The 9,660-nt window shown below is 48.6% G+C and overlaps 1 protein-coding gene across 6 annotated transcripts in view; it reads right to left on the reverse strand.

The window, feature by feature from the left end:
- Positions 1–3,077: 3,077 nt before the first annotated feature.
- Positions 3,078–9,660, reverse strand: part of ATP8A1 (ATPase phospholipid transporting 8A1) — a 224,355-nt gene continuing 217,772 nt past the window's right edge. For all 6 annotated transcript variants that reach the window (XM_038555963.1, XM_038555961.1, XM_038555959.1 and 3 more), the window contains 2 exons: positions 8,922–9,013; positions 3,078–7,704 (listed from right to left, as the gene is read on the reverse strand). In XM_038555963.1, coding sequence (XP_038411891.1) covers positions 7,607–7,704; positions 8,922–9,013 — 190 coding nt within the window. In that variant the 3' untranslated portion in view covers positions 3,078–7,606. The remainder of the gene's footprint in view (positions 7,705–8,921; positions 9,014–9,660) is intronic.

The following is a 9,660-nucleotide window of genomic DNA, read 5'->3' on the forward strand; positions in this document are numbered from 1 at the left end:
TGCAGTACATCACCCTCGGTAGCTCTTTTCATTTTTATTTATTTTTTAAATACAACCCATTTTCATTTGCTTTTTTATTTTTGAAGGAAGCTCTTAGCCCAACATGGGGCTTGGGTTCCGGGCCCTGCAATCAGGGGGCGCGTGCGGTCCACTGAGCCAGCCGGGTGCCCTCACCGCCCTTTTTCAAGGCCTGCCGGGAGCCAGAGTCCCCACCCAAGGGGGCTGTGCGGGGGCCATGTGGGGGCCTTGGGGTGCCGTAGGGGGGCCGCTGGGCCTGCCTCGGGCCTCCCCGGAGCCTCCCCGCTGGGAAAGCCAGTTGAAGGTTCTGGGCCGGGATCCCTGGGTGGCGCAGCGGTTTGGCGCCTGCCTTTGGCCCAGGGCGCGATCCTGGAGACCCGGGATCGAATCCCACGTCGGGTTCCCGGTGCATGGAACCTGCTTCTCCCTCTGCCTGTGTCTCTGCCTCTCTCTCTCTCTCTCTCTCTCTCTCTGTGACTGTCATAAAAAAAAAAAAAAAAAAAAAAAGGTTCTGGGCCATGGGCCTTGGCGCCGGCTGATGGCGGAGGAGCTCAGACTGCTGGTCCCAGCTTCTCCTGTGACCGAAGTGGTGGCTTCACATATGCTGTGGTCAGGAAGAAAGGGAGGGAGGGAGAGAGGGAGGGAGGAAAGGCCTCCCGGGAGGATGCAGGGCATGAGCCCGCCCCAGGGCGCTCCTGCGTGCGACCTGACACTGGTTTCACTCCGGTTGGTCAAGTGTTGTGAGGGCCGGGAGACCCCGTGGGAGAGGAGGGGGGAGGGGGAGGGCCCGGAGGGCCCCATGGGGAGTAGGGGGAGGACCGGAGACCCCGTGGGGGAGGGGGAGGACCGGGAGGGCCCCATGGGGGGGAGGGGGAGGACCGGGAGACCCCGTGGGGGAGGGGGCCCCCCCCGGAGGGCCCCATGGGGGAGAGGGGGAGGGGGAGGGCCGTGAGGGTCCCATGGTGGGGAGGGGGAGGGCCGGGAGGGCCCGTGGGGGAGGTGGAGGGCCCCGTGGGAGCAGGGGGAAGGCTGGGAGACTCCGTGGGAGAAGGAGAGGGAGGCGGAGGGGGAGGACCTGGAGGGCCCCGTGGGAGAGGGGTAGGGGTAGGGGGAGGGCCTGTGGGGGGGAGGGAGGGCCCCATGCGGGGAGGGGGAGGGCCGGGAGACCCCGGGGGAGAGGGAGCCCCGGGATGAGCTAGTGGCAGGTGGGGGCTGTTGCACGTGCTCCGTGACGGGCACCCACCGCGTGTCCCCTGCTTCCCGGGAGCTGGGTCACGCGGGCGGCTGAGCCCGCAGCGACACCTCGGGGCGGTCTGCTAACTGCAGCGGGACGGGCTGCGTAGACTGCTCGGAACCGCTTCCCTCGGCGGGGTTGAGACCCCCGAGCCCCGGGTGAGGCGGGGCGGGGCAGGCGGGGTGGCCCGGAGGGGCCAGGGCTCAGCCACGGGGGTCGGGGCTCCCTCTGCCCCAGGTCACCTCCCCTGGGGGGTCCCCGGGCCCGCGCGCGCCGAGGGCGTCCTTCCCCAGCTTGCTTGGGGTTAAAGCCGCGCGTGGGGCTGTGCAGATGGACCCACCGGCCCCTCCTCCTCCCCCACCTATTTATTTTCCCTTTTTCCCGGGGTTATTATTTGTCAGGTCGCAGAGGGGGGACTTTGCTAGGTGGATGTGAGTCCCGCAAGAGAAATGGGAAAACCACACGGTTCCCCAAAGCAGGCACCGCCACTTAGGGATCTGATCCTTGCGCTGGAGTCAGCTCACCTTTGCATGACCGAAAAACCCAGCTTAGTGTATGATCAGGACAACCAGGGATGTAAAGATGCATTAAACTATTTTTTTAAAAAAGATTTTATTGACTTATTCATGAGAGACCCATAGAAAGACAGAGGCAGAGACCCAGGCAGAGGGAGAAGCAGGCCCCACGCGGGGAGCGTGACGCGGGACTCGAACCTGGGACCTGGGATCACGCCCTGGGCCCAAGGCAGATGCTCCACCGCTGAGCCCCGTCAGGCACCCCAAGATGCATTAAACCATTAAGGGGACAAACTGTTGACCTACTCTGACCTATATATGGCTCCTTTAAAATTGCAATTAGACATTAGTTATTAATGCAGCTGTTTGGACAGCGAGCCCTTACCCGAAGCCCTGGAACGAAAAGCCGCGGCCACCAGAGCCCCATTTCCCGGGAGCCTTGTCGCAGCCCGTGGAGCATCCGCGCAGGAAGAGCCTTCTGGGTGTCAAGGAGCAGCGCCGCGTGGGGAAGACACGCGGGGTCAGGGCAGGTGGGCCAGGTGGGGCAGGTGGGCCGCCCTGCAGCCTGCAGGTGAGGCTGCCCGGGGTCAGTACAAACACGCGGGGAGGGGGGGGGCGTGTCATCAGTCGCTGGGGCCACAGGTGACTCCCACACACCTTGTGCTGCTGCGGTTCCACGTGGGAGGCCCGCACCCCGCGATGTCCCCGGGGCGGCCTGGAGGTCGCAGGCCCCAGTGACACTGCTCACTCTTTTTGGAGCCTGGTTTTTGCTCAGCCTCTTAGCCTCCTTTCCAGGGTTTCTCATGCTTTGTCTCCCACGGAACTTCTAATGTTTTTTGGTTACTTCCTTCAGATGTTACTGGCTCAACTTAGCCACTTTTTCAGGAACTTAAAAAAAATGTGGTGGGTTTAGAAAACTAAGGAAATCCATCCATGTTACAGGTGGAGCCAGGAATCAGCTGTCGACTTGCAGGCTGATTTAAATACCTAATGGGGACATGGGGACAATCCCGGGAGGCTTTTTGGACTGAACAACCAAAGTACAGGAATTTTGTTTGAATTTTTTTTTTGGGGGGGGGAATGCTAACTAACCATGCCTCTCCCCAAACTTGATTTCATATTATGCTCCACTTCATGTTTCCTTTCGGTGGATTACAATGAAGGGCCATTTTCTACATCACTGGGGTGGTCAACGAAACGTTAAAATGCCATTGAGTGGATGGACCTTCTCAGACTATAATTACAGTGGCTTTGAAGGTTTTATAAAGTAATCCAGTTTCTAAAATTAGCAATTAAAACTGCAACATTTTCTTTATGTAATGGTACGGTTTATTTAATTTTTAATAACAATGAGAGGACAAAATGTTTAAAATTTGCAGTTTAAAACATGCACATTCACAAAAGGCCAATGACACATAACACTGCATAGAACTGAGTATTACTCAACTTTAATAACTATTTATAAAACACAGTGCATTGAACATCGAGATAAACAAACCTGAGAAAACTATAATCACAGATTCAATAGTCTCCACTCATGCAGCTTCACAATTTCGACAGCAGTTTCAGCAGGAATGGTTTTTCATGGAGCTGAAAAAACTATTTTATCTTTAATGCAAACTTCGATTTTCCATAGTAGCTGCCTTCCAAGGCTGCCTTTTTTTAAAAAAAAACTTAATAAACTTGAAAATGTGAAAAATGAAGCTTGAAGTAGCTAAATAAACAGCAAACAGTATTTACTGCATTTATGGCTTCTATTCTAGAACCATGAAACATAAAGATATTATTTTTTAATATTCTGCTCACGTTTTTGCAAGAGCAGATTTACCTATGGAAAGTTGCTGTTAATTCAAAGTAAGCATGTACGAAATCTAGCTTTTTTCCTACTTACGGGAGATTTATTTGCTGAGAAGTTTTGTGAGCTTTATTAAGGAAAGTTCTTAGAAGCAAGCTAAACAAAAGTTGCAATTAAATTTGTTTGTAAAATAATTTACTTATTAAAAAAAGTTGTGCAAAGAACCAATTAATTTGTCCACTGAATATTAAATTCCAGGTAGGCCATGATAGAATTTTATAAGGCAGAAATAAACATCAAGATTTACAGCAACAGCCATGCATTGGCCCAGGCCACTTTAAATATTAATTCATGCAAACCATAAACCTATCAAAAACACAGCTGCTTTCATACAGAAAATAAATCAAGACGAAAAATGGAAAACATTTATTTCCTTTCCTTCAAAGTTTAACTTACATTCCATTTTAATAGCCACTGAAGGTTAATTAAAATGCAGCAAAGTATAACTAAGTCTCACAAGTGACTTCAGTTATTTTAATGTGAGAAAAATCAGATTGTGATCTCTTAAAGAAGCATTATAGAAATGTTCATCATTAAAAAGCATTTATTAGGCACCGAACTGCATGGTGTTCATGAATTTACAAAAAAATAACTCCACAGATCTGGTCCACATGATGTGAATGGGGCGGGTGTCGTCTCCATAAATTTTATAAATGGTTATTTATAAGATTATAGGCTTATTTGATAAAATAAGTTTTAGAACCAAGAACTGTCGTAGGGCAACTGCACAAAAATATACACTGATGATCATTTAGTATGGTAATCGTTGGGACATTGCTACAAATAGTTTAAAAACTACAAATATACAATCTATTACTTTCAGACTAGCATCTGTTTCCTGGAAGGATGTTTTAAATGGCAAGTGATAGGTGATGCACAGCGCACACACCATGGAACAAATTTATCATGTGATGTTCGTATTTGATATTTAGAATGCTAAATGGCAAAATTAAAATGTACAGCCTAACAATCAGAATAAATGTTGATTTCTGGAATTCAGCTTTCCCCCTGAAAATTAAGAGGAATCACTGACTCCATTCAGTGACTATATAATTCGTGTAGAGTGAATAATATTGTTGACTAAGAATCCACGTTCACCTGACTTGATTAGAAAAAAGGGTTTCCGTTAGCTTTGCAACACTGCCGAGCCCGTTCACACCAGTCTTCGAGTGGGGGGTGGGAGGCTTGGGCAGCACAGAGAACATCTTAAATTTGCTACATTCCTGAGAAACAGCCATTCTCCAGTTAACAATTTCTGCCCTATTCTAGCATCTCTCCGGGTGTGAGCCACCAATATATTTTTATGTGTAAATATAAAACATTTAGAAAGTTCATGCTCGATATCGTGGTGTACTATTCAACATTAAAGAAGCCACTCGCAGCTTTTCAATGTTAAATGAATGAGGATTTTCTGCCGTCGTATTTTCTGAACTGTAAACATTGTAAAGCAACGGTGTTAGCATTTGCCAAAGTCCCTACAAGGGGCTTTTTAATTGAAGAAGAGTATGTGTCCTCTATTTCAGAAAATACAAGTTAAAAAGTCACTTCAGCTGTTTCAATCCTGGCAAAACTGCTACTTTCCCCCTCCTCTTTGGAAGGTTAAAAAATCAGAGGTTTCCTCTAACGGGAGGAAGTCCCTGCGACTGCAGTGCTGTGTTTTAAGTTTTACCAACGAGGTCACTCCCTGCTGCCCAACCCCCTCTCTCACCCAGGGACCAGAGGAATTGACTTAATAATTCAAAAATAGGACTATGGGACAAAAAGACCTAAATTGGCCCTATTTCAGACCACGATCTCCTGCATTACTTAACTGGGGGCATTTTACTCACGTTGAAGAGCTCCATAGAAATAATCCATGTTTTAAGATCAAAAAGAAAACTTTTACTTTTTTTTTTTTTAGGCCAGAAAATTCATTTCTGTTATATTCATCCTACTTTGATATGAACATTTTGGAGAAGGATGCCACTGATGAGGTCGAGGCAAGTGGACGTAGCTCTTGTCTGTAACTGCTCTCCAGTGTTTCTCTGCAGGGACGCGCTTCATTCTTGTTTTTTGATTTGTGTCGTCTGACCTCGACTGTCATCACTGGGGGGCCCAGGAGCCTCTCTGAATATTCATTCAGTGGACAAAAATCTCCGACTCCAGAGTTTTGAAGACGGTCTTAGGCTGTTAACACCCCTGGTCTTTCTAGGTGTTTCGATTCACGGTTTTCTTACTCTCAACCCCGAATGGGAACAGTCTGGGAAGTGATCCTGTGTCACCTCCCTGCCCCCTCTAGAATTATGTATGTGTTATGACCTCTCTTATTTCAAGAAAACGGGGGAGGACCAAGTAACTATGAATACAGAGAAGGAAATGACGTGGAACCTAATTCTAAATCTAGACTAAGAAAAAGGGTAAAAAGAATGTGGAATTATATTAGACTCAAAGTGCGACCTGGAAAATCACCTCTCTTCACAATTCCAGTTGACTTTTTTTTTTTTTTTTGAAAAGAGGAAGTTCCACCTATTTTGCTGGTAAGTCCACTTAAAGGCAAACAGGCTTCTGAATAAAAGGCAAAAAGTTTGCTTCGATCTCTGAAGTGTATCTGAAAACTAGAATTCCTTTTTATTTGATTTTCTTTTAAATGAGAGCGTTATTTTAAAAATAGTATAGAAAACTGGTTGCGGTTTTTAAACAGCCCCTTCACCATTTATCTTCGGTAGCAAAATAGGCATTTGCAGGAGATGTCTGGGAAATGCCGAAAATGCTTAAACTGAACATACATTTAAAGACCTAGTAGCAGAAGCTACTTGGGGTGAAGACCGACTTTGGCGGTAAAGTTACGGGTCTGAGTCCGACAGGTGTTCCTGTGTCCCACGGATCTGTCCCAGTTAGCAGCACATTAGTGTGAGTGGTTCTGGGGAGCCGCCCGACAAGCCCGGGGGGTGCTATGCACACAGCAGGCGACACGGGACAAAAGCCGAGCCCGGGGACATCACAGAAGCCCATGCACTTATCCCAAGGGGTCCCCGAAGCTCCCCGTGGAAGCCCGCGGATCCCACACCAATACAGAAGCGTGTTTTGCTCAAGGGGGGAAACCGTAAGACAAAGTGACGGCGCTCAGTCTTCAGCAGAAGCCAGATCTCTAGAAAAATCTACACGAGGAGGACGCCTCCTCGGAGCTGACGGAGACACAAACACGGCTTAGAAACCAGGACTGCGACGGCAGCGTCACGTTGCCCGTGGGCCCTCCAGCGCCGACCAGTGAACGAGACAAACGAGACAGAAGCATCTGTAAGGCCAGAGGTGCGACATCACAGAGGTTAGTAGCAAATGCCTTGAAATACTCATTTTTATGGATCACTTCTTACATCTGAAGAGTCAAGCATGCGGATCTTACAGCAGAACTGGAGGTACACGCTCTCTTAGTTTCTGGGCAAATGACTACGGGGTGGGAAATACACGTACTGAGCGTCTTTGGCAAACACTGATCAGGACGGTTTTTGACACAAACACTCATTAATGTCTTGTTTAGAAATTTTGCTCAGTGAGGGCAGTCAGTTCCTTAGAGAAGAGCGCTGGCTTTTTTCAGCACGTTCTGGAATCTAAGTCTGGATATCAAGAGTCCCTTTAGATTATTACCACTTTAGAGGTTTTTTTTTTTTTTTTTTTTTTTTTTAATGGTCGGTCGCCTTGTGGGTTTATATCTGCTGAATTGACAGTTACAGCCCCAGAGCAACGGCCTGAGACTTACTGACCTATCCTCAGCTTAGGAAAGCTTTCGGGCAAGGTACAAGGTCATTTTCACCTTCTGCTTACAAAGACTCAGCGAACACTTGAAAAAATCTGAACGAGATGGTGTTAGAGTGGCACAGGGTACTGTGGGATGGGCACGGATCTGACGGTCGGCCGATGGGATGAGCTCAGATCCCCTTCCCCTTCCTTGCGCCAGACTGGGATCGGCCGGCAGGTTCCGGAAAGACCTGGGAGCTCCCCGTGCCATCACCACTCGTCGGGTCTCTGCTTCGTGGTGTCATAGGCTCTGATCACCTCAGACTGGGACACGATTCCGTTCTCGTCTTGTGAGAAAGCATACCCGTCTGTAAGTGGAGGACAAGACAGAAATGATCGCTGGGAAGTCACTGGGCAGGTCTGTCGCAGAGTTCCCAGGGCTCCTGCTCTAACTCGGGGCCCCATATGCCCGCCTGCCTTCTGCAGCACAAGGGAGACACAGGTTTTCTTACATCCCCCAAAGATGACCCTACTGCACCCTAAGGCTAGGGCTGGCGGAGAGGCTGTGACCACTGTGCCCCCCCCCACCGCCCTGGGTGGCTGAGCAGGTGCTCGCAGGCCCCGCCCCACCCCGTGTCTCCTCTTGGCATCTCAAATCCGAGCAATCCGACTTCTGCTCCCAGGCCACTGGAGGGGGTGTTGGCTGTAGGGGTGCACGCTCTTCCTCCATCCAGATCACTGGACCGGAGACCAGTGAGAATGGGAAGGAGGCAGAGATGAACTGCGGGTGCCGGAAAAGGGGTCCCCTTCCTCGGGACGACACCGTCCTCGGCTCTCAGCATCCACAGAGAAACTCACTCTTGCCCTGGCATGGTCGGGGATAAGCCACGACCTGCCCCCACCCCCCACCCCCTGCACCGGGGACGGGGGTCACATCTCTAGAAAAGGCCTCCTGAAGTACAAAAGGCAAGGGCATTAAACATGACTATAAAGATAAGTGAAAATAAATCACATGTGGAAACAACATGAAACAAAAGATAGATCACTAACACGAACCCCTGCGCCACAGGGCTTTATATATTATATTCTTTTTTAGATCCTTGAAATGCTAAGAGGGCCCGATACCTAATAATTTCCTACAGCTCTGAAGATTCATAAATTTTTTTTGAAGGGGGGGGGAAATAGATGTTTCGCTGCGCTGAGCGAAAGCCGCCAAAGCCCTTGCAGAGTTATTCAAGTAGAAAAGATAACAATACAGAGGGGGCTTTTAGGAGTCAAGATTTATTCCACTAGTTCTTTTTTTTCGGATTTAAGGAAGCAAGGGGGCATGCGGAAATAGTATTTCTTCAAGGGCCAAGCAGCAAGACGTTAAGCTGCTTTGTCTTTGGTGCTGTGAGGGAGCGGGCTGCGGTCACAAGCTCTCCTCACGCCGGCTATTTACCTAAGGGTCGCGAGTCAGCAAGGCCCGTGGCAGGTATTACGTAGTTGGGCGTCCCTCAAAACCAAAACGCTGCGCCCCTGAAAGCTGAAGCCCCACAATCTATGTACGGGCAATCTACCTACTAGTCACGGCTCAGATACTCACGGAGCAGGTTTTGTTGCAAGGACTCGGATCGGTACAAGTTCACGTGGTTCTTCTTAAAGACGTTCTTGAGCAGTTGCGCCCTCTCCGTGAGGCTGCGGAGCAGGTGCAAATGTGTGAAATGAATTATCGACTCGCCAGAGACCCCGGTGTGCCCACAGGACCACCAGAGAGAGTCAGCCTTAGACAAAAGCTTGCCTGAGAAGTCCGAGGCCTAGGGATTCTTTTTACCCCATTTTCTCAGATGGCAAATGAGATTTAAAGTATTTAGATACTTTCGAGGGCGGTTTTTCCCATAGCTGAGGAGAGTTTTGTTCCCAATAATCCAGCCAAAAGATTTCCCCACCCCCCAGTTATACTGAAGTCAAAGGGGGGATACAGAACCTGTACAACACAATTAACAACAAAAAAATACCAAATCTGCCAGGAGTGTCGTTGACCTCTAAAAATCTCGCTTGACTTACCACGTACGTTCTGAGCGTGGCACTTTTTTGAGTCACAAAAATGATTACCGTGCACCTTTTTACGACTTTGCACGTATTTCGGGGTAAGCTACCTTTTTATTTTATTTTTTTAGTTATGTAAAGAAATCCTAAAAAATTACACAAGGAAGAAATTTCATGGACTTTTTAACCAGAAAAGTTCCATTACCACTCCAATAGGAAATGTGTTCCTTGATTTCATAAAAAAAAAAAAGAAAAAACTATTTTCAGAAAGTACTAGGTAAGATGACAAGGAAAAT

This window comes from Canis lupus, chromosome 13, assembly GCF_011100685.1.
Source record: "Canis lupus familiaris isolate Mischka breed German Shepherd chromosome 13, alternate assembly UU_Cfam_GSD_1.0, whole genome shotgun sequence".
NCBI classification, from domain to species: Eukaryota; Metazoa; Chordata; class Mammalia; order Carnivora; family Canidae; genus Canis; species Canis lupus.